At 54.1% G+C, this 23,625-nt stretch overlaps 2 protein-coding genes across 5 annotated transcripts in view; both read right to left on the bottom strand.

Moving 5' to 3' along the window:
* Window positions 1-4,846, bottom strand: part of Akna (AT-hook transcription factor) — a 47,474-nt gene extending 42,628 nt beyond the window's left edge. Inside the window, exon 1 of the mRNA XM_042271282.2 lies at window positions 4,415-4,846. The gene's annotated coding sequence lies outside the window, so the exon portion shown is untranslated. The remainder of the gene's footprint in view (window positions 1-4,414) is intronic.
* Window positions 4,847-8,678: 3,832 nt separating this feature from the next.
* Window positions 8,679-23,625, bottom strand: part of Whrn (whirlin) — an 88,083-nt gene continuing 73,136 nt past the window's right edge. For 2 of the 4 annotated variants that reach the window (XM_006979557.4, XM_006979559.4), the window contains 5 exons: window positions 13,836-13,907; window positions 12,453-12,996; window positions 10,448-10,629; window positions 9,762-9,884; window positions 8,679-9,422 (listed from right to left, as the gene is read on the bottom strand). In XM_006979557.4, the coding sequence (XP_006979619.1) occupies window positions 9,240-9,422; window positions 9,762-9,884; window positions 10,448-10,629; window positions 12,453-12,996; window positions 13,836-13,907 (1,104 nt within the window). In that variant the 3' untranslated portion in view covers window positions 8,679-9,239. The remainder of the gene's footprint in view (window positions 9,423-9,761; window positions 9,885-10,447; window positions 10,630-12,452; window positions 12,997-13,835; window positions 13,908-23,625) is intronic. The other 2 variants (XM_015998220.3, XM_006979560.4) reach the window with 2 other exon arrangements.

Below are 23,625 nucleotides of genomic sequence, written 5' to 3' on the forward strand. Positions count from 1 at the left end.
GAGAGAGAGAGAGAGAGAGAGAGAGAATGAATATATTTGAGGTGATCAGAGGTCCACTGAACCTCCTGGACTCCATTGTGCTGATGTGTGGTCATGGGGACAGGCTGACACTTCCAGGGCTCTTGGAAGCTGAGTGACCTTGGCAAGATCCTTGCTGATAAAGACTCCGTGAGTCCCAGGCTACTCCTCTGTAAGACAGGGCACAGGATGGCTCAGGGGATGCAGTAAGGAGAGATGGTGTGGTGTGCACCCTCGGGTGTCGGTGCCGTGCCTTAGCTGACACAGAGAGCCTGCCTGGGAGCAATGGCCTCGTCCTCAGTGATGTGGCCACAGGGCATGCTCCCCGCAGAACTTTCCCCAACATTAGCCAAAGCTCCAGTTGCAGAGCCCCCCACACAAAGGGGAGCCAACCCTCCCAAGTGTGAGGGGTACTATTACCATGCGACTCCCAAAACAGCCAGTGACCCAGCTAGGAAATGTGTGTTCCTCCTTAGCCATTCAGGAGGGGAGGAAACAGGCTGTCCTTAGCTAATAAAAACCAAGGTTATAAGGAGGGTGAATGCAACCATAGAGATGCAAATCTCTCAAGCTTTTTTCAAAGTAAAAATTTGAAAGTGCACGGTGCCAAGAATGTATTGCTAACAGCGAGGTTTTATTGAGCACTTACTTTGTGTCAAATATCTTGTAAAAGCCCTCCTAAGGTTTAGTTCTCATCCCCCAACCTCCATACCAATCCAAGGAGACAGGAATTCCTCATCCTGTTTTACAAGTGAGGAAGCAGGGCTTGAACCAGGATGTCCAATCTTAATTATTTTGTGACTGAAACACAGCTAGTGAAGAGGTTGGAAACAACCTCAGTGTCCAGCAACAGGGGACTGCCGAAATAAATTATATTTGTTCCCAGCTGGGTGGTGGTAGCACACGTCTTTAATCCCAGCACTTGGGAGGCAGCAGCAGGCAGATTTCTGTGAATTCGAGGCCAGCCTGGTCTACAGAGCAAGTTCCAGGATAGCCAGGGCTATACAGAGAAACCTTGTCTCACAAACAAAAAAAAAATCAAAACAAAATCATATTTGCTCTCAAAGGAACAGTTTTCCGCTCTTCTCGGAAGAATATAGAATGGTGTTTACAACTGTGTATGTGGACTGAGGGTACAGCTCAGTGCAGTGGGCACAAGGCCTCATGCCCCCACCACCACAGACAGACAGACAAAAATAGACACACAAGGGCTTCCACCTGCCTCACGTCTGCATAGCAGCACTCGGGCATCCCCTGCCTCAGTTCCCTTTTCAGCACTGACATAGCGGCCGGGCACTGAGCTTCTTTGCGGCTCTGACCCTCTGTGGCATCCGGCAGCTCCCACGCCTCCTCCTTTTATTTGTCGGATGCCTTGAGCTGTTTTCCTGCTCCTCTAGCCACTGTGCAGCATTGGAAAACAACACAACGAAGAGGAGGCTTCCTGCTCCTAGCCTTGGCAACTCGTAGCAATTTGAGGCCTAGTGCAGATTATCTGATTGGCTCCTCATAAGCAAACGGGCATTTATTTAAAAGATAAGGAAGACGCAGAGAAGTTATACACCTTGCCCAAAGTCATATAGCATATTAAGGACGTTCATAAATATAGTGCTCCCCCCGACAGATTAATCCCTTACTTGGGGGGCTCCTAAACCTCACATCCCCTTCCCCCAAGTTCTCAGTCCTTGGCTGTAGTCCCAGGACCCCAAGGAGACTGACAGTTGGGTATGCTATCTGGCTTTGATCCCAGCTCCTCTCCGGAATAGGCTATGGGGTGCTGGGGTGCTGGCAAGGGTCTAGAGATGGGTAGGGGAGGCCCTGGCAGGAGGGCCTGGCTTAGCAGTCCAGCTGGTTTGGCTGACACTTGGCAGTGGGGACTAAAGCCAAGATGGGGCTATAGGCAGGATGGAGGAAAGACTAGAGGCTAAAATGGGAGGTTGTAGGGCAGGACTATCAGCCAGTCAGACCTGAGCTGTTTTATTCTGGAACCTCTCTAATATACTCCCCCCACATCCAAGGACTCTCCGGGCAGGCTGAAAAGCACTACCCCAGAAAGTGTTCTGGAGACACCAACCATGTTCTCTCCAGGTGTCCCAGGACACTGTTCCTCCCTCAAAGCCCACATCACCTTCCAATGCTCCAAAGCCCTGCACAGGCTGCCAGATGTCTGTCTCTAAGGGCCCAGGATTCTCATGCCCTGCACAGAGACAGCTGTGGGAGAATGCTTGGTCACTTCAAGGTGAAAGGGCTGATCTTTTGGAATTCAGGCTCACACCTAGCCCAGCCCTGGCTGCTCTCCACTGAGCTGTACTCTCAGCTGGTATGCGGCTCTCCGAAAAGCACCGATGCACACACTCACTGGTTCCCGCGTTGTAAGCACCAACATGCTATCCCAGAAAGCGGTATTGAACTGCTGGGAACCATCAGTGTTCACTCCTGCGCATCCCAAACTGAGAACCTGCTAGACCCAGAAGAGAGCTGTGCCACTCAAGGTGGGTGATTCTCTGAACCGTAGACTGTAAAATAGGGACAATAGCATCCACCTAGTGGCCAACGCTAGGAAATGAATGACAGAATCTAGCAGGCTCTGTCCTGGGCGCTGGGGAGATAACAGCTTCACCCACTCCCACCTTCCCACCTACAGTGAGACCCCTGGAACAGTGGCCTGAGGCAGTGTTCAATGCACGACCTATTGTCACCAATAATATGTTATCGCGGTTATTCTGTTCTTTCTCTGGCTTCAATTTCTTTACCTCTAAACTTAGATGGGGATGCTGAACAAAAACTCTCTAAGATGCTACCCACCTGGGCTTGAAGATGGTACTAGAGGGAATACCACCCTGCCCATTTCTAGAGGGGTAAACTGAGTTGCTCAGAAGTAAAGCTTAAAAGTGACTTCCTGCTGTATCTCTAGGTTTGCCCAGGGAGGAGGCCATCTGAGGCTCTGGGTTCTCTGAAATGCCGCTCCCACAGGGGTCCACTGGCTGGCACAATGCGGTGCAGTTTCCAAGTCCCCTCCCAACGCAGCCAGCGGTGTCTGTAGACTCCCTGGCCCTCTGAAAAACCCTGCCCTGGGAGCTGATGAAATCCCCTCTCAAGAGAGCCATGATCACGTGGTTTCAATGCAAACCAGCTGGCCTCTGGGAGGGAATACCCGCGTGGGCACTTGTCCCTCCTGCGGAACACGGGGACAGCCATGGGACAAACCCACAATACTGCCTGCGCCATCCGCAGATTGCTCCTCACATCAGCAGGTCAAACAGACTTGGGTCCCATTTAACCCAGCGCGACTCTTCTATTACCTCAACAAAACGGCCCCAGCATCAACCCCAACAACTCCAGAAGAGGAACCTGGGAAATTCTTCGGGGAGTCTCTGTGTATCTAGCCTTAACCTTTATGTTTCAGATTCAGCCTATTTCTTCTGTTTTAGAGGGCAGAAACAATGCCTCTTTTCACTGCGGCCGGCTCAGCTTCCCTTCTCGGCTCTAAAATAGCTCGCGTTTGTTTTCAGCAACTTTCCTTTCCAACTTTTTCAAACGCAGAAGGGCTTTTGATTCTCCTCGTCCCGTCCTTTTTTTCGACTAAAGCCCAAGGAAGGAGCGTCAGAGGTCTCGTCCAAGATTTCACAGCAATTTGGCCCTGGCTTTGCCTTCCACTACAGGGTAGAGACCCGCTCCGCGCCTCCCTGCTGTGCGCCCTTGGGTAAGCCGGGCCACCTCTCTGTGCCTCCCGCACCTCTTGAGTACCAAGAGGGGACTGACCCCATTTTGACAGCTCCTCCCGGTTCCTCCCACTGTGGAGACAGCCCACCCCACGCCGCCCCTCACCCCCTGCCCGACACAATAAAGAAGAAAAAAAAAACTTGCGTTAGGCATCCAGGGACAGCGCGAGGCTCCGAGGCTGCCTGGCCCGCGGAGTTGTTGCCTGGTGACCCAGTCTCACACAAATCTCAGAACAGCAGTGCCCCACCTCCCTGGTCACCAAGCAACAGGGCCACGCCTCCTGCCAAACACCGCCTGCAGCCCCGCCAAGGACCACCCCCCGGTCCCCCCGGGACCCCTGCCCGGTAGGCGAGGTGCCTGGGCTTGGAGGACCGAAGCCCACGCCCCCACTGTGCGGAGGTGGAGATTGAGGCCGAAGGGGCGGGACCAGGGCATCCCGTTGTCCCGGCGTCCCAGGGGTGCGGCTGGGTCGGTGATCTCGCGCTCCGGACTCCCGGAGCCACGATCCGTCCCCTCGCGCGCGCGTGGAGCTCCCACGTGGAGATCCGAAGCCTCGCGGGCCCAGCAGGACCCAGTCCGGCAGCGCTGCCCGCTCCCGTCCCCATCCTCCCGAGGGGGAAACTGAGTCCCCGAAAGCCAAGCTCCACGTCCCCTGGCTCTCCCCTCCGGGTCTCACCTGCTGCTGCTACCTCGCGCCCTGGTTTCCTGGAGTTGAGCGGCAGACAAAGGCCTCCAATCCGCGCGCGAGGCGGGGCGCGGCTGCTTTGCATGATGCCCGCAGCCCGCCCGAGACGGCAGAGGGGCAGGCTCCCGGGGACGGAGCGTCTGCGAGATCCACCAATCGTAGAGAGGCCGGAGGCTTCGCCCCGCCACCGACTTTGGCGGTCGGCGGAACAGAGTCTCAGGCTAAATAGGCTAAAATCTCAGCTCTACCGGGCTGCATCTTCCTGTGCGAGCCTGCCCTGACGCAGAAGAGGAAACTGAGGCCCGGAGAGGGCGGTATCTGTGTCTGGGATCTATGGAGACGCCGTGAGGAAGGAGTCACCGGGTTTGAAGAGGGAGACGTGCCGTTTAATAACTCTAGTGATAAATTGTGCGCTCCTTGTGCGGTGTTAGGCTCCTGTGAGGTAGGCGGGGTTACTACCCGTCTTCTGGCCCCGAGGCCAGAAAGAGGGGCCTGGAAATGTAAGCCAGAGAGGGACGAGGTAGAAATAATGTCTTCCACCAAAGCCACCTCGAACGGTGGCGATGTGGAGTGTCAGACTGGCCTGGGCCCCTGCTCCAGTTCTGTTTGCTACTTTGCCGGTGCAGAACAGCAAAACTTCGAATTCAACACCGCTGCTTCTGGGGGTGCAGAGGGGTGCAAACAGACACATGGCGTCAGCCCCACCGAGACATTAATCTATTTAACACCGGCCTCACTGCCGCTGTGTTTCAGCCAGATGTGTCTCCCCCTGCAGATGGGGCTCCCATTGTCTTACTGCGGGACGCTCCCCACACAGCCAACAGCAGCGGCAACTCCAGCACTGGCTGGCTTCAGCCACCAAAGGACTACTTGGGTGTACTGGGCAGAAGTCTCCAAATTATGTCAGCATTGCGCTCTGCGTGTAAAGATGGCAAACATCTCAGAGAGGTTAAGTGACTTGCCCAAGGCTACACAGCTGAGGAGCAAAAGGAGTAGAATCTGAGGAAGTACGGACTCATCCCGTCTGTGCGCCCTACATGCGGCCACCTCACCTCACCTCACACCTCACTTTCTTCCACAGAGAGCTGCAGGTAGTTCACAGGCCAACTTGGCACTCCTTTGGGCAGGCCCACATTGCAAGAACCCAAAACTCTCCCTCCGCTAGGCTTCATCAAGTTGTGGCAGGAAATGTCGGAGTAGGAAAGGCCCGCGTGCATACCGTCGTGGAAGAGAGCTGACCTGGTTAGTTTTTAATTGCCGATTTGACACAGCCTTGAGTCACCTGGGAAGAGGGAACCTTGCTTGAAGAATCGCCTCCCTCACGTTGGCCTGTGGCCATGTCTGTATAAGATTGCCACCACTAATGATAGATGCGGGAGGCTTAGCCCACTGTGGGCAGCACCTTCCCTAGGAAGGTGAGCCTGGTTGTAGTAAAGCAAGCCAGTAAGAATGGTCCCTGCATCAGCATCCTGCCCTGAATTCCCTTAAAGATGGGCTGTAACCTGTGAGATGAAATAAATCCCCCCCCCACTACGTTGTTTTCCGTCTTGGTGCTTATCACAGTGACAGAAATGCAAATTAGAATGTGAGCTGCACCCTTAGAGCAGAGCAACATGGAAGTCCCCTCTTGAAAGGTTCTGAAACAGAAGGGACAATGAGACTTGGCAATGTGTATCATCTGCTGGAACCTGTCAGGGTTCCCCAGCAGGGATGAGCCCCTCGGAGACTCTCCAGCTATCCACTCCTCATCCTTGACACCACAAGAGAAGATGTCGGGGAACACATACACATGGCTGAGGTGGACATCTGACTCCTCCACCCCACCCCACCCCTACTGAATCCCTCCCAAGACACTAGTATGGATGTCTGTCCTGGGCTCAGGCTGCTGAGGGTCTGAACTCGATCTTCCTACGTTCACTGCCAAGGAATTTGGAGGTTTAAATTACACTGGAAACCGGGCCTGGCTGCAGGCACTGGAGAGGCTGAGGCGGCAGGATTGAATGTTCAAGACCAGCCTGGGCTACAAAGAGACTGTCTCAAAAAGTCTAAAGAACTGGGGATATAGCTCAGCTGGGGTGTTGCCTGGGCCTGAATTCAGTCTCCAGTACTGCAAAAATGAGTGAATGCAGTTCCCTTGGAATTTGGAATGTAAAAACCCATTAGGAACACTCCAGTGGGACCCCTCCAACAGAGCCAGGCTCAGGAATTCTGGAAGCAGCTGTACCAGAAACTCATCCTTGCCCTACCCTTTCATGGATCATCAGACTTGGGCCTGTGGAGCTCTGTCCTCAAGGGGTTGGACCAAGTAGGGAGCTGGTCAGTTAAGGCCAGGACAATGTCTCTGCCCTCCAGGTCAAACAGCCGTCCAGTGACCAGCCTAAGATTTCCCAGCCAGCCAGCGACAGCCTGGAAGCTCTGCATTCAGAACAAAGCATGAGAATCTGGCCTGGAGGAGGTAGGGCATTCTTGTGTTACGGTCACACAGAATCCCATGGGCAGGGCCTCCCTGGGCCTGTGGCTGTCACCATGTGGCTACTAGGCTTGTTAGCACTTCTTGTGCATTTCTGGGCTCCAGGTGCGGGGATCTGATCACTGTTGGCAGGGCTGTGACTGAATCTACCTGGGCATCTTACAGGCGGAGAACCTGGGCACAAGTCACCTGCCACACTTCCTCGGGAATTGAACTGAAGTCTGGTGTCAGGAGCCCTGAGCCTGGCAAAGCCCTCAGTAGTTGGACAGGGGTTATTCCCTCAGAGAGGTGACAGACCTTATAGGGAAAGGGAGGAGCAGCCATGATCCTGAGAGGGGCTGAAGCCTTAAGTGGACTGGGTGGTTACCAACTGCCTTGGGAGAACCACGGCTTTGGCTTCTGGTGGTCTGCCTGGGTTTGAAAGAAAAGGATGGTCACTGAGACCTAAGCCTGAATCATTGCTAGAGATTTAGAACCCAGGGCCTTGCAGTACAAATGCTTTACCTCTGAACCTCACTCCCGTCCCAAGAGCAGGATCTTGTACAAGACCGTGGGACAGATGGCCCCTGCCTACCTCAGACAGAGCTCTGGACCTTCTGGTAAAGGGCTTGCCACACCTCTTCCCCCAGACATCATAATGGCAGGAGGAAATGGCTCTTGGGCTGGTCCTTGGGCAAAAGGCCAAACCGAGTTTTACTGCCTTCCCCACATAACCCTCTCTCCTGTGTCTGATTCTAATCCCCACTGCCCTTGGATGCTGGAGCAGATGGGCCCTGTCAGGAGGGAGAGCAGGAAGAGCCCAGGATTCCACGACCTTGGCTGTGGGCCTTGTTCACAGAGACAGTGAGGTGCATCCATCCCTGGCCCTAAGTGGAAACAGTTCTCTAAACGGCTCTCAGTCTCTGCACATCCAGGACGCTGTGTGATGAGGCTGAAGGTGCCCTCTGCAAAGTGGAAGATGACCTCTGGGAGGTAGAAGGTGCCCTGGGGGATGTATCGTGTGCTGTGGTCCTCTCTTTGTCCTTCCTTAAGGAGTCACTTTCCTATAAATCTGGGTTACAGAGTTGGCTCCCTGGATTGTGCACAAGATGACCAGTCTGGTGTGTGTGTGTGTGTGTGTGTGTGTGTGTGTGTGTGTGTGTGTGTGTGTGTGTGCTCATGTATGTGCTAAAGCATGCCTGTGTGGTGCAGGTGTGTGCTTGTGGAAGCCAGACCTCATATGCTATTCCTAAGAGTCATTCCTTGAGACACACACACGGTCTCTCACTAACCAGAGGCTTCCTGAAGGGGCAAGTCTGGCTGGTCAGTGAGCTCCAGCATCGCCCTGTTTTTTGCCTCCCCAGTGTTTGGATTACAAATGTAGGCTACCGTGTCTGGCTTTTTATATTGGTTCTACGGACTGAACTCAGGTCTTCATGCTTGTAAGACTAAGCATTTTCCCAGCCCCACTGACTAAGCCATTTTCCCAGCCCCACGGTGTGTTTTTAAACATTCTGCCCATAGCATATTCTATCCGGGGGCCTACCTGTGTGCCCTAATTTAAAAATGTTAACTTCACACTGCTTAAGCGAATTCTACCCTCACAGCTTCAGTCAGGTCCTCCAACAGGCAGGTGAGCCCTAGGCCGTCTGTGCCCCCCCCACACCTATCCCCAGCTGACCAGCTGGTGTTCAGAATTCAGCTGATAGTGTGTGACAATCTGGGTGCCCACCTCCTCCCATCTCCACACAATGAGCAATCCAAACCCTTGCCCGCAGGCGACGGCATAGCACACTGGCCCCCAACCTCGTTCAGATTTCTTTATTGAAAAATTAAAGTCGTAAGCTCTGTATATAAATACACTGACGTTGCTGGTCGCCTGCAAGGCCTCTGAGATAGGCTGGGGGTGCAGAGGGGATCTGGGGCCTGGGGTCCCCTGAAGCGCAGGAAAGGAAATAAATAAATAAATAATAAATACCCTAGGGACACTGAGCTAGGAGGAAGGGGGTGCGACTGGTGTGAACAGGCGTGCTGGCGGCTCATTTGTGGCACTGAAGGTCCCCCGGCAGGGAGCAGTCCGTGAACTCTCCTGTGACCTCATAGCCAAAGACCTGGGCATCTGGGGGTGGCAGCACCCCCATCCGGCCCAGAGAAAGGTGCTCTGCCTTCTTTCCCTTCGCTAACGCAGTTTTACTGAGCTCCTACTGTGTGTCTGGCGCACAGATTTGGACCTGACTCTTTGCTTGCCCTGTCTGGTTCTCTTTTTCTCCTAGTCTGGGCCAGGGGACCAGGCAGGGTATATGTGTCAGGGTAGGAGGGGGAGTCTGCCTGTGACCCTGTCCTATAGTCTTGACCTTGACCCCACCCCTAGAGCATCACGTTGAACTCAGTGACCAGGAAGTCGATGTAGTCTCTCTCCTTGGTCTTGAAGGCCTCGGCGATGATTCGGGCAGCCTCTTTGTGCTCCTTACCCCGAAGCGTCAGCCCGTTCACTTCCAGAATCACGTGGCCCACCTTGAGCTGCCCGCAGTTATGGGCGGAGCCTCCTCGCTGCACAGGGAGACAGAAGCAGGGGTCATGTGGGTACCTGGTTTTGACCACCGGCTAAGATAAGCAGCTATGTTGCCAATCTAGAGTCCGCAGTCCTGGCAAAGCTGGGCTCTGCAGAGCAAGAGGAGGCAGCTTCCTAGGTTCTGGGCCAGCATGGAGTGGGGGTGGGGTGGGCGGGCATGTTCCTGCTAGCCTGCCCAGGCAGCCCCACACGTCAAGGAGCTTGCCATTCAAGAGGGCCACTGGGTCTGTCTTCAGGTTTGTTGTCACCTCTGAGGGTGCCGAGAACGAGCTCTTTAAGACAGGGGGACTTCCACAAGAGGAACTTTGAAGACATACCTGAATGGTGACAATCCTGGGCAGAGGCTGGCGTGTGTTGGCACCACCCTCAATGGCGATGCCCAGTGTGGCTGCACTTTTCCTCACACGGACTAGAGTGGATGTTGGCTCCAGGAGGCCAGGCTGCAGGTGGGAGAAAGGTGGCCTTGATGCTGCACAGTGGAGCACAGTGGGAGCCTCAAATATGAGGCAGACTAAGCTAAGTCTTTGGCTTTTTTTTTTTTAAATCCATGTGCTGCTTCTTTTTTAAAGATTTATTTATTTATTATGTACACAGAAGAGGATGCCAGATCTCATTACAGATGGTTGTGAGCCACCATGTGGGTGCTGGGAATTGAACTCAGGACCTCTGGAAGAGCAGTCGGTGCTCTTAACCTCTGAGCCATCTCTCCAGCCCCAGTCTTTGGCTTTTAATAATGCCCAAGGCCCAGACCACCTGGTGGAGTGGAGACTTGAATCCCAGGCCTGACCTTAAAGACAACCTCAGCTACCATGCCACACTAGCGTATAGAACAGCTGCCAGCCCTTGCCACCCAGGATCAGGGCAAAGAGGGGCTCCAGATTGCTAGCACAGTGACCCTCTGGATCACTCCAGCAACGCCTCCTAAGGCTCACGTTCTAAGTGTCTCCTGATTCCCAGGGCCTCCCATCCTCCACCAGGATCCTACGTGCACTCCCCCACTCACGGGTTTACTGGCACCCTCTGTGGTCCTCTCCGTCCGGGGCAGCTCCTTGCCACTCTTGCTCTTGGTGGATGCTGTCTGTCTGCCTCGGCCTGAGGTGCTGGCCTCTGTCTCCCCAGCATCCACACCACTGTCCTCACTTAGAGTCTGCCCGCTGTCTGAGAGCTGAGAGAGTGTGGAGGCTGCTGGGGACAGACAAGGGGACAGAAGCAGTCATGGAGGGCCACTTGTGGGGGGGGGGAGGTGATGGAGCTGGGGACTGGATGGCTGTGGAAACTCACCATGCAAAGAGAAAGGGAAAGATGATGGGACACAGGGACTGGAGGGCCGGGGATATTCCCTGAAACCTTCCCCATCTCCTGACCACCTGATCTGCCAGCAGGGCCAGGCCTGACAGTCACTACTATATCCAAGACTTCTGCCATAAATATGAAATACTGGCATAAATACGAAAATAGAGGTTAATGGGCCAGCCCAGCTCACAGAAATGGGCTGCTGTTTAAATTCACATAATGTCAGTTTTTAATGATAGATATTTGAGTTAGGAGATTTTTTTTAAAGGTCATAGTTACACAAGAAAAACACGGAAGGTCTATCACCCTGCCCTGTACCCTGCACCCCATGACCACCCTGATGTGAACTGAGTGGTAGGCACACATATCCCATTCTCTAGCCAGCAAAGCTGCTCCATTCTGTGTGTAGCCACTGAACGCTGAGCTGGAGGTTCTTGCTTAAGAATGTGCACTGTGAGCCGGGCAGTGGTGGTGCACGCCTTTGATCCCAGCACTCGGGAGGCAGAGGCAGGCGGATCTCTGTGAGTTCGAGGCCAGCCTGGTCTACAGAGCGAGTTCCAGGAAAGGCACAAAGCTACACAGAGAAACCCTGTCTCAAAAAAAAAAAAAAAAGAAAGAAAAGAAAAGAAAAGAAAAAGAAAAAGAAAAAGTGCACTGTGGATCCTGTGTGTTGGGTCTGAATGCTCCAGGACCAGCTGTGCAAGCCTGGGTGAGTGACCCATCATCTCAGAGCCCCCTTGATCTAACCCTGGAGAGTGACGCCTACATAGTACGGTCATCACAGAGACTAGTGTGCAGGGAGGAGCAGTGGAGGGCAGCCTGCTCTCAGGACCCGGCTCTGCCACTTGGGAAATGGAGACTAAGAATGCTGGCACAGGGCTGGTGGCAGGACTCCGTGAGTGAAGGGCAAGAGGGCAAGCAAGGCTTCCGGTCTTTCCTGGCTCCCACCATCCCCTGCCCAGCATCTCTACAGAGGCCTGCTTGCTCTTCTCACACCTGCCAGTTGTCCCCCAGGGCAGGGTCACAGTGTTCAGCATCTCTGCTTGTGGCCTCAAGTCCCCAGACCCTGCCTGCCCTTTTAATTCGGCTACCTCGTGGGGTGTTGTGTAGCACTTCAGCCACACGATGGCAGCAGAGGCTAGCTAACTGCTGGACAGCCAGGGCTCCCCCCCACATCTTCAATCAAATTGGGCATTCCTTAAAAGACAGGGGGCCCCAACCTGGCCTCGTGCAGCACTCTGGCTTCTACACACCATCCAGAGGTCCCGTGACTGGGACTGTCATACCCCTGGGGCCCAGCACCTTCTTTCTGCAAGACTGAATGGTCAGGAGCAACCAACGCCGGCCCTGCCTTCCCAAACAGTCTTCCAGAGGAGGCTGTGAGATGGACCCAAGGTGCAGGAGTAGGAGACCCCTAACTCCACCCCCACGTAAACCCCACCCAGTGACCTGGCAGCGTCTACTCCACGTTGCCAGGGGAAGAAGGCGCCACTCATTTTTGGTAGCTGTGCAACAAAGTCAAGGGTAGCAGTGGGATCCAAGCTCAGATCTTGGCTTCAGGCCATCTTCATGCTGACCCTGAGCCAGACCGCATGTAGGCCGGCAGACCCTTCTGCAGCACCCGGGCCTACCAGCCGCAACAGGAAGAGTGACTCTGGGGACCAGAGACCCCCCCCCCCCCCCCCCGTGTCACAGAGCTGGGCAGCCATACTCACTGCGTGTCTGGGGCAGAGCCCGCACTTCATTCACATCAGGCTCGCTGTCCGGACGGTGCACCTCCACCAGGACGAAGTGCTGGTTTGCACCCGCCGGGTCGGGGTGGTCAGAGGGCGACGGCGGCGGCGGGAGGCAGGCCCCAGCCCCTGGGGTCTCTGCAGGAGGGCTCTTCAGGTGTGGTGGGGACTGGACCCGAGGGAAGGGGCCGATGGGGTGCTGGTTAACCAGGGCCAGGTGGGTGTCCAGCGGCTTCCTAGACCTGGGGTTGGCATGGGAGATGGAGGCGTAAATGGGAGAGGAGGGCGAGTCCTGTGCTGCCGAGGAGGGCCCTGGGGCGGGCGCAGCGCCCACGGGTGGGCTTCGATTCCGGGGTGCTGAGAAGACGATGCCTGAGTGGGCAGCAGCGGACAGAGGGGCAGGGTCCTCCCTCCCTGGCTTCCGTGTCTGGCCAAGCCGGTGGTCTTGATCTTGAGCCAGTGGTGGTGGGGGAGGAGGTGGCTTGATGCCGGACAGGTCTTCTGAGGGAGGAGGTTTGACATCGTCCTGCCAAAAGACCCAACAGGAGTAGAAATCAGAGCCCATGGTGGCCAGAGAGGGACAGCAAACGGTGCTAGACCCAGCTAGGACTCGGTCCCTGCGCCTCAGCTCCCGGCCACACTGTGTTGAATAATGCATCGCCTGGTGGAAAAACGGCTCCCTACATCTCGGCCGCCGAGGAGTGCCAGGATCTTGGCAGGTGTCTCTGGGGACCCACTCGGTTCCTTTGGGAATTGAAGTTCTTGGCTTCGGCAGGGGCTCATCACGAGTGACAAGACATAATTAAGGCAGGAGGAAGAAGACAGCAACACAAAACAAGCATTTCCATTGCAGGAACCATCTGGACGAGCAGAGGTGCGGGGGGGGGGGGGGGGGGGCTGCAGGACTGTGTGGCCACGGACAGGGCAAGGTGCCTCTCTGAGCAGGGATGAGAGCAGCAGAATGTACGACGTGTTGACAAGGGGCCTGAGATGCAGTGAGCCTGGTGAGCAGGAGAAATGGACCACGGCCACCAGTTCCCTTTCCTTAGTCCAGGGTCCACGCCTGGAAAGCTCTGCAGACACCGTCTCAATGCTCTGACCGAATCACTTGACTCACTCTGGCCCCAGCCATGAGTAAGGAGCTCCGTTTTCAGCTCCATGTTCCAGATGGGAAAACACAGGCACAGAGAGGCCAAGGAGCTCGCCCAAGGCCACACAGGCAGCAAGGAGGTCAGACTAGAACCCAGACCATCAGCTGGGGCGGTGGGCGCTCGGCAGAGACTCTGTCCTCCCACCCGCCTGTGTCCTCTTTCTGCGGCTACCCCCAAGAAGAGCCCAGGAGCCCAAGAACGGAGCAGGCCTTACCACAGACACATCCAGGAGGGTGTTAACGCTGCCTTGGGTGGTCTCGCCGGTTGCCTCCAGGTCTAACGTGTTCTGGAAATGGACAAGAGACAAGCTGAGCGGGCAAGAGCTGAGAGGAGAGCCCATCTGTTTGCCAGGGCACAGAATGGAGGACCGTGTGACACCTTCCAATGGCTGAGGTTACCTGGCAGACCCCACTCTGTAGATATTTACCTTACTCACTCAGAGCAATACAGTGACTTTTTCTGTTTGACACTTTGAAGTAAAATTTTCTTTATTATTATTATTTTTGTTTGTTTGTTTTTGTTTTTCGAGACAGGGTTTCTCTGTGTAGCTTTGCGCCTTTCCTGGGACTCACTTGGTAGTCCAGGCTGGCCTCGAACTCACAGAGATCCACCTGGCTCTGCCTCCCGAGTGCTGGGATCAAAGGCGTGCACCACCACCGCCCGGCTCTTTATTATTATTTTTGAGGCAGGATGTCATGTAGTCCATGCTGACCTCATTTTAAATTTGCTATGTAGCCGAGGATGACCTTGAACTGACTCTCCTTTTGTCTACCTCCCAAGTGCTAGGATTAGAGGCACGTGCCAATATGGGTCTATGATACTGGGGACTAAACTCAGGTCTTTCCGCACACCCACAAAGCACTCTTCTCAGCTGAGCTACATTCCAAGCCCTGAAGTCAATTTTTCTTTGGGACCTCCTGACCATTTTCAGACCCTCCTTGAACTACCTGGAGATGCTGGGGGGTGTGTGTGTGTCTTAGACTTGAGCCTTCAGTGTTGTGCTTCACAGCTTTAGCACCCCCACATCCAGTGACAGGATGCTGGGGGGTGGGGCGGGGCACACGACAGGCCAATAGCAAATGAGGTGTGTATGAGGAAAGGGTGCGCTCCATGGCTTCAACCCCAAAGGGGTAACTTAATGTACAACTGGATACCGTATTACAACATATCCACCTCTTCCTTAATTCCTCCACAGTGTGTGTGTGTGTGTGTGTGTGTGTGTGTGTGTGTGTGTGTGTGTGTGTGTGTGTGTGTGGTGGGCATGGGGGAGGCCTGAAGAGGGAATCAGATTCCCTAGAGCTGGGGTTACAGGCAGCTGCAAACCACCCAGTGTGGGGGCTGTGAACTCAACTCAGGTCCACCGGAAGAACAGCAAGTGCTCTGAACCCCGAGCCATGTTTCCAGAGCCTCACTCCCACCCCCAGCCTGCACCCCCTTAAGTGACTTCATGACTCCAGAAGGCTTTCCCTGGACTCTGGTCGAGCCAGGTGAGCTCTTCTGAGGTGGGTTCTTCGGGGGTGGGGGGAGGGGGGCTATTGGAGACCATCATCTCCTCCTGCCTCCAGACTGTCAATGAGACTGCACCCTGCGTTCACCTGGCTAGATTAGGGGATGCCTGCATGGCTGGTAGGTGTCATTTCTCTGTGCCTGTGGGGACGTTTCTGGAAGAAATCAGCCACAAACATCATCCTTCCCGCCGTGCAGCCTCAGTACTCACCACAGGCCCAGAGGAACGCCACAGTGGAGGGGGACGTCAAGGGATGCCCTGTGGTGGCATTGTGTTCCCCAAAATATTGTGCACCCTAATAAACTTATCTGGGGTCAGAGAACAGAAAAGCCACTAGATACTTAGGATAGGCAGTGGTAGCACACGCCTTTAATCCTAGCATTCCAGAGGCAGAAATCCGTGTGTTCAAGGATACAGCCAAGCATGGTGACTCATGCCTTTAATCCCAGAAAGCGAGCCTTTAATCCCAGGGAGTGGTGGTAGAAAGCAGAAAGGTATATAAGGCGTGAGGACCAGAAACTAGAAGCATTTGTCTGGTTAAGCATTTGTCTGGTTAAGCTTTCAGGCTTCTAGCAGCACAGTTCAGCTGAGAGCCATTCGGATATGAGGACACAGAGGCTTCCAGTCTGAGGAAACAAGATCAGCTGAGAAGTTGGCCAGGTGAGGTTAGCTGTGGCTTGTTCTGTCTCTCTGATCTTCCAGTGTTCACCCCAATAACTGGCCTCAGGTTTGATTTAATTAATAAGAACTTTTAAGATTCATGCTACAATGCCCACTTTCTCCCGCCTCATAGTCTACTTTTTCCTTCTGCAATGTTAGGGTTGAACCCAGGTCCGGGCCAGTCCAGCCCAGTGCTGCGTCTCACTAAGTTCTTCACCCACCCTCCCACACCAGGACTGCTGTTTCTCAAGATGAGCTGGATGAAACAGCCATATTGGGCCTCTAGCTGGTAGACGGAAGTCCTGGGACTTCCTATGGTCTCCCGAGTGTTGTCCTCATGAGACCTCCTCTTCCTGTGTTTTAGAGTAATCCTGTGGGTTGTTTCCACAGACAACACTGGTGCAGGCACCCAGACCTGGCTCAAGTCTCCAGTGAGCCATCGGTGCTGAATGAACAGTCCCCAAGGCTCTGGACCCAGCAGCCAGGGCTGGAGGTGAGGCATCATCCTGCCTGAATTTGTGTGTGTGTGTGTGTGTGTGTGTGTGTGTGTGTGTGTGTGTGTGTGTGTGTGTGCGCGCGCGCGCTTAGATCTCAGAGGGCATCACATGGCTATCAGCATACAGTATACTTGGGAGAGCAGCGATCAAGGAAAGCTGCCTAGATGGGCTAGGGATGGACACTGGGTCTGACTGTGAGCAGTGAGCCATGTTTCAGACACTGGGAATTGTGTGTGCATAAACAGGGAAGAACACAGGATGCTTGAGAATTTTCTGCCAGCTCTTGGTCATGCTTGGACTTGAGCCTGAGGGCAGTGGGTTGCCTCGGAGACGAGGTCAAGTTTGCTTTCCACGAAGAAGATTCCATTTGCTCATGTCCCCTCCTGCCAAGCGGGAGCGCTGTAGGAAGTGTGGCTCGCTCTTCTCACTAGCCATTGTCCTGGTTGGGCTGCACACATGCTCCACTGGCTCCAGGTCACCTCCGGCACGGGCCTACCTGAGCAACCCACCCTCCCCTTGTCCCATTTTCCTTTTCTCTCACTCATCACGGCTCCCTACCCAGCAGCCAGACAGTCCTTGGAAAAGAAATCAAGTAATGGACACCCCCAGCCCAAGCAAGGCCCTGGGGCCTTAACATGTCACTTGGGAGGAATTCCAAGCCCCAAGCTCACGGCTGACTCCACAGCCTGGCCCTTTCTGGCCACTTCTCCAGTATGATCACACCGCCCCAGGGCCTTTGCACTAGCTGTCTTACCACCTGCACCATCCATGACTCACTTCCACCTTTCCTTTGGTTCTCATTGCTTGGGGCCTCCCCGACCGGCCCCGTCGCCATGGGCACCGCAGATAGCATCATCCATCTATCCTGACCTGGTCCACTTTTCCGTACACAGGTCACATGTGGCCGTGCTATCTCTTCTTCCTACTGGGTATAACCTAGGACAAGACTGAGGCCACTGAGACTTCAGTGCTCAGAACCGTGGCTGCTGGGTCTACCAGGTACATAAATGGAGGAGTCTATGTGAGTGAATGGATTGCTTGGTTTAGCTGCTGGGAGCAGGGGCTGAGCATGCTGGGAGTTGATGAGGAGGAGGGTGCTGTGTTCTTTGTAGGGGCCAGTAATGACGGCTGGAACAAGAGGGAGGCATAGTTGTAGACAGAGGGTCCTGAGGCACAGCCTCCTGTATATAGATTCCTTTTTCAGAAGCTTCAGGTATTCTGGGGTGACAAAGGACATGTGTTTGCAAAGGCCGGTGATGACGCCACATATGGACAGGACGCTGGGTCCTCTTCGTAGCTCACCCCTGAGGTTTTCTTGAGCTCACATCCAGCTCTGCCTTTTATGGCTGTGTGACAACAGGCAAGTCATAAGCCTCTGTGTGCCATGTAAACTGGCTAGCCAACCATGTCATGCAGCTGATCCACTAAACCCTCGGTGGCTCTTCCCACAGGGCCTGACACTGTACCTTGGAAGGTTTCCCTCATTAGAAATCCAGGAAGCCTTGCAAACTGCCCCCAAAGTGAAAGGCCTACCAAGTAAGTAAGTATACTGTGGCCCCTGAGGGTGAGCTCCTCAGAGAGAAAGGTCATGGAGCTTTCTCATAATCCCTTACCGATTATCATGAGCATAGTGCTCTCTGGAATTATCTCTGGTGGATGGGCATCAGAGACCCCTCCTAGCTGAGGTGAGTGACAAGGCCAGATTGTCCATGCAGGTCCTTCCCAGATGCAGAATTCAGGAAACCCATGGTGTCCACTCTAAGGCAAAAAAAGCTTCTGCCCTGGGCCCACATGGCCAGTGTCACCTGCTGTAGAGGATGCTGGGGAAGCAGGGTGAGGCTCAGCTGGCTGGAATTGGGCAAACCTGCCCTGTTCTGGGGCACTAGGACCCTGGAGCATCATTCGGTCATTCAGCAAACACTGACCTGACCATGATTTAGGAGCGAGGGTGGGAAGGTTTGAGGGTCATGAAAGGCCAGGTGAGAATTAGGTGCCTGGCTCTTACCCAGCCTCGCTGGGTAAGGCTGTGTGTACTTTCCCATGGCCCTGAGGCAGGCACCATGGCTCTCTGCCATCATCTGTCACCTCTCCTGCAGATCTAGAGGAATGTGACAGGTCCAAGGATGTATGGCCATTGTCCTGGCTAGTTTTATGTCAACTTGACACAGGCTAGAGTCATCTGAGAGAAGGGAACCTCAATTGAGAAATTGAGAAAATGCCTCCATAAGATTGGGCTGTAGGCAAGCCTGTAGGGCTTTTTTTTTTTTTTTTTTTTTTGGTTTTTTGAGACTGGGTTTTTCTGTGTAGTTTTGGTGCCTGCCCTGGATCTCGCTCTGTAGAAGACCAGGTTGGCCTCAAACTCACAGAGATCTGGCTGGCTCTGCCTCCCAAGTGCTGGAATTAAAGGCATACACCAGCGCCGCCCAGCCTCTGGGGAAATTTTTAAATTAGTGATTGATGGGGGAGGGCCCAGTTCATTGTGGGTGGTGCCATCCCTGGGCTGGTGGTCCTGGGTTCTATAAGCAAGCAGGCTGAGCAAGCCAGTAAGCAGCACTCCTCCATGGCCTTTGCATCAGCTCCTGCCTCCAGGTTCTTACCCTGTTTAAGTTCCCGTTCTGACTTCCTTCAGTGATGGGCTATGGATGTGGAAACACAAGCCAACTAAACCCTCGCCTCCCCAACTTGTTTTTGGTCATGATGTTTCATCACAGCAACAGTAACCCTAAAGCAGCCACTCTGTAGTAACTTGGGCAACTAAGCCAGGTCTGTGTCACACCACCCTGGAACTGGACAAAGCCCAGGTGTTTCAGGTGGAAGAGGATGACGTGGAGCACACAGCAGACAGCTGGTTGGAGCACAGTGCAGGGCAGCCAGGCTCCGTCTGTCAGATCCAGACACTCTGGAGCCCAAGTCCCAAGTCATGTTCCTTGTACATCTGAAATAGCTGCAGCCAGCCCAGCCAAGAACTAGGACAGGGCCAGCAGAACCCAAAGAGCAGGCATCGAGGTCCAAGGCCACAGTGCATCTGCATGTCCTGGGTACAGTATCCCAACCCCAGCGCCTGCTGCTTTCCCCATGCCCTTTCGGGGCTGACTCCCCTTCAGTTCTACAGCCTAGCCTGAGGCCCAGAGAGGGTCCAAAGTCACCCATCAGGGTGAAGTGCTTCCTGTTCAAGCCTACAGGTATTGAAGTTCCTGTCCCATTGTCTCCATCCTCCTCAGGGCTGTGGGGGTGCAGAACAGACCCTCCCTTACATTTGAGTTGGTACAACAAGGGTCCAGATTCTCACACCTCTGACTTGGAGCAATGGAGGAGGGGAAGAGGGAAAGTGAAATGAATGACCAGGAAGTGTCCTTGCGCTGCCTTCCACCTGGGTGCCGTGCTGAGGACAGGCAATGGCTGCATTGGATATCATCAAAGCCCAGGTGCCACCTCAGCCACCTCAGCAAAACAGTGCTCCTCCCCACACCATCCCAGTTTCTGCCTCCTGCTCCTGGCTTACATAAAGTGCTATTTTCAGCTCTTTGTTCTCCCAGCCCTGTTACTCCAGGGTCAGGCCACTCCCCACCCCTCCCCCATCGCAAAATGCACCTAAGGTCTGAAAGTGGATGGCCCACTTCCCATTATGTATATGGAGAAACTGAGGCACTAGATTACAAAAGCTTCCAGAAGGCCACCAGTGTGTGTGTGTGTGTGTGTGTGTGTGTGTGTGTGTGTGTGTGTGTGTGTGTGTGTGTGTGTGTGTGTGTCAGGGAAAAGTATGGATAAGGGGGAAGGGTGGGGAGAGGGAGAGGCTCCAAAGAAAAGACAGGGTTGCGGAAGGCCAGACAGTTCAGCAATGGGAAAACCAGAGACAGAGAGAAAAGCAGGGCGGCCGCATGGCCAGGGCTGGCTTGAAAAGAGCTTGTCACCTCGGGACAGGTGGAGGATGGTGAGATGACTCGGGGAGGCAGAAGTCCTGGCACTGCTTGGGACAGTGTTTCTTTCAATCAAAGCTGGGAACTGGGGCTGACTGTGGCTATCTGTGAGGACAGTCCCCATTCCATCACCCCACACCATGAGAGCCAAGAGCTCTCTGGGAGGGAAGGGCACAGTCACCTCTCAGGGCAGCGCATGGTGGTAGAGTCCTATTACAACCTAGCTGGGATGCTGCTGAGCTGATACCTGTCCCTAGGGCTGCGCTGCGGCTCCCTCCCTTGTCCCGGGAAAAGGATGCCACACAGTGGAAAGAAAGAAAGCATGCCCTGCAAACTCCAGGTCAGGAGAAGCCCTTAGGACAAGTGTTGAAGGGGACATGGGGACAGAGAGCCCGGCTCAGAGCCTCCTTCCGCCAGGAGTGAAGGCAGCCACCATCACCAGGGATCTTTCCTGTCACTCAGATGTCAACAGCAGCTGGCTGTACCCATGCTGGTTACTGACCCAGGGCTCCACCTTCTTACCAGGAGAAAGTGAGCCGCCCCATGACCATTGTGCTTCCATGTTCTGAGAGCCGCATATCATCAAACAAACAACTGAACGCTTTGTTGTCCTCTGCTCTAAACTCCTAAACGGTTAAAGCTGCAATCCTGAGAAGGGAGCCGGGCTCCGCCAGCCTCCAAAGGGGTCTGGGGCTCAGACAATGAAGAACTCTCTACCAGCAAGCACACTCTGCTTGCCAGCTGGAAAGCACTTTCTTGGGACAGCAGAGCTCAGCGGCACTCAGAGGGGAGCTGAGCTCATGGGCATGGTTACATTTGGTGAAAACACCTCCCTTCCGGCACCCCAAATCCTCACACAGGGAGGCGGGTGTTCTGTAAATGCTAGGACATGATGGAATGCTGCTGAGAAGGAAGGAACCATTCAGATGGGTCAAGGGAACTAAAGGCCCTGGTGCCTGCCCGGATGGTTCTGGGATGTTGGGGCTTGCGTGAGACTGTTAGGATGAAGTGGTGTTCTTCTCAGTGTGTGTGGGGGGGCACATCCTGGGATCATGGTGGGGTGCCTAGTTTCCCGGCATGGGGCACTGTTAATAGTTTGAATATGAAACGTCTCCCACAGCCTCACGAGGACGCGGTGGCCAGTTGATGAGCTTTGGGAAAGTGATGGGATCCTGAGGGCTCTGACCTAATCAGTGGATTCATTCCTTGATGTATTCAAAATGATATGACATAATTGGGACATGGTGAAAAGAGGAAGTAGGGTCTAAGTGGAGGTTGTGTCACTGGGGTTGTGTCCTTGAAGCTCTATCTTGTCCTAGCTTCTTCCTGTACTCCTCTGTTTCCTGTCTCCTCCTCCTCCAACATGTGAACAGCTTCCCCTTTACATGTTCTGGCCACTATGATGCTCTGTGCACAGGCATGAGGCTGAATAAAGATGGGCTGAACTCCCTAAAGCCAAAAATTAGTCTCCTCTTAAGTTATACCAGATAATTTGTTATGGCACGAAACATTAAGCTGGCATGGCATGGCAGCTCATCAGGGACCTACATGGTGCCCACCACTTCCCTGGCCCTCTGCATACCCATGTGGCTTTTGCCCCACATTCCATCACCCCCAATACCACTCCTCATGTATCCCTCAGCTTAAGTCAAAGCCTCATTTAGTGCCCGACTGAAGCCAAACTCTGGATTTTGGTTGACCATCTCTCTGTCGGTGACCCAGTCATCAGGCCTGGATCTATCCTCTCATAACCCTCAGACACTGAATTTGTAGATTGTTTGCATAACCCAGGGCCTGGTTCATGCTAACAATACTAGCTACAGTCTTTCTCCTTATGTAGGTCCCTTTATCAAAATCTCCTGCCTCCGTTGGCAGCTCCGGGTGGGCAGGGTGAATGGTAGGGAGACTTAATTCAATAAACATCACATGGCAAGGGCAGGCTGAACAAACAGGGAATGAATAAAGGGTTTCCTCCTGAACAAAGGAGTCTTTAAACCCAGCAGGTCAGTCCTGAGTCAAAGGAGGGAGCAGACCCTCTGCTTCCTGTCCCATCTCTGAATGACAAGCAGATGTCACTCGGTCCAGAGTGGCTTGAGTCTCCCTCCTTCAGTGTGCCCCAAAGGAAGCTCAGGCCACAAAGGGAGCTGATGCAGCAATGCTGGGAGCCTCTCTTTTGCCTCCCTGTGGTAAGGAAGGGGACAGTGTGGCCTCAAGGGTGGGGTACCATCTCAACATCCTCGGAAGCCACAGGGCCCCACTCTAGACATAGGAGAGGTGTTTCAATCCAGGCAGAAAAATCTGGGGTGATAATCAGATTTTGTCCAGTTGTTATGAGTGAACAACAGCGGACTTGACCTCTAATCTTTTTCTGTCCAACCCCCAGAGCAGTAACATGCTCAGCGTACATGCTCCCCACTCATGTCCATCCAGTTTCCCTGGGCAACCCAAAGGTACCAGCTATTTCCAATCCAACACACAGATGTGGAGACGGGATCGGAAAGCTTACGCTACCAGCTCAAGACAACCCACTGTGAGTCTGGGGAGACAAGCCCAGTTGGTAGGATTCACAGCCTGGGAAATGGCACATCGGCCCTGCTCACACTAAAGATGAACAAATGCTGGCAGGCGTTTGTTTTCTCGCCCACTCTGCAGGCCAGCGATTTCTCCGGGGAACATGATGCTGTTCAGAGGCTGGAAAAAGGCTCCAGGTTGAGTGATAGACAAACTGAAAGGGGGTGTCATGTGTCTATGGGTCGGGGTGGGCTGGGGGACTTCCTTGACTGAGGGCTTCTGTTCTGAGCAGATATGGCCGCACAGTGGACCATGTGTAGCCTGGGATGGATCACTCTACCATGTGACCCAGGGAACCTGGGTTCAGTGGAAACTGGCCCCATCTGGGATGCCTGGGTCTCTGGGTCACCGGCAGCCAGGCGCCAGGACAAGGTGCATTTCCCTGGGATACAGAGGCAAATGTTGGAAGATAATCCTGTGGGTGGCTGAAGGCGCCATCTCCTGGGCTTCTCTTGGTAGGATGCAGTCCCTGCTTGTCCCCATCCACTCTCCCTGCTACTGGGGAAGTAAGCTCACTCAGGGCTCAGAACAAGACCGGTGTCTGTGAGGACATAGGTGTGTTCGAGTTCTGTGGGTTTAGCTGTCTTCTACGGATACATCAGGCTGTTTGTTGCATTGCTGCGTGGAAGCTGTGGTCCAGTCCCTAGTGCCTGGTTGGGGGTAATCTTCTCTTCCACGTCTTTCTCCCTCTGCTATAGCCCTTGCTCAGATGCAGAGTTGGGGAGACACTCTCACCATCCCCTGACATGCCCTCCTAGATACTTCTTAGCATCTGTGGTGGTTTGAAGGAAAATGGCCCCATGGGCTCATGGGGAGCGGCACTATTAGGAGGCGTGGCCTTGTTGGAGTAGG

Source organism: Peromyscus maniculatus, chromosome 2 (genome assembly GCF_049852395.1).
Source record: "Peromyscus maniculatus bairdii isolate BWxNUB_F1_BW_parent chromosome 2, HU_Pman_BW_mat_3.1, whole genome shotgun sequence".
Taxonomy (NCBI): Eukaryota; Metazoa; Chordata; class Mammalia; order Rodentia; family Cricetidae; genus Peromyscus; species Peromyscus maniculatus.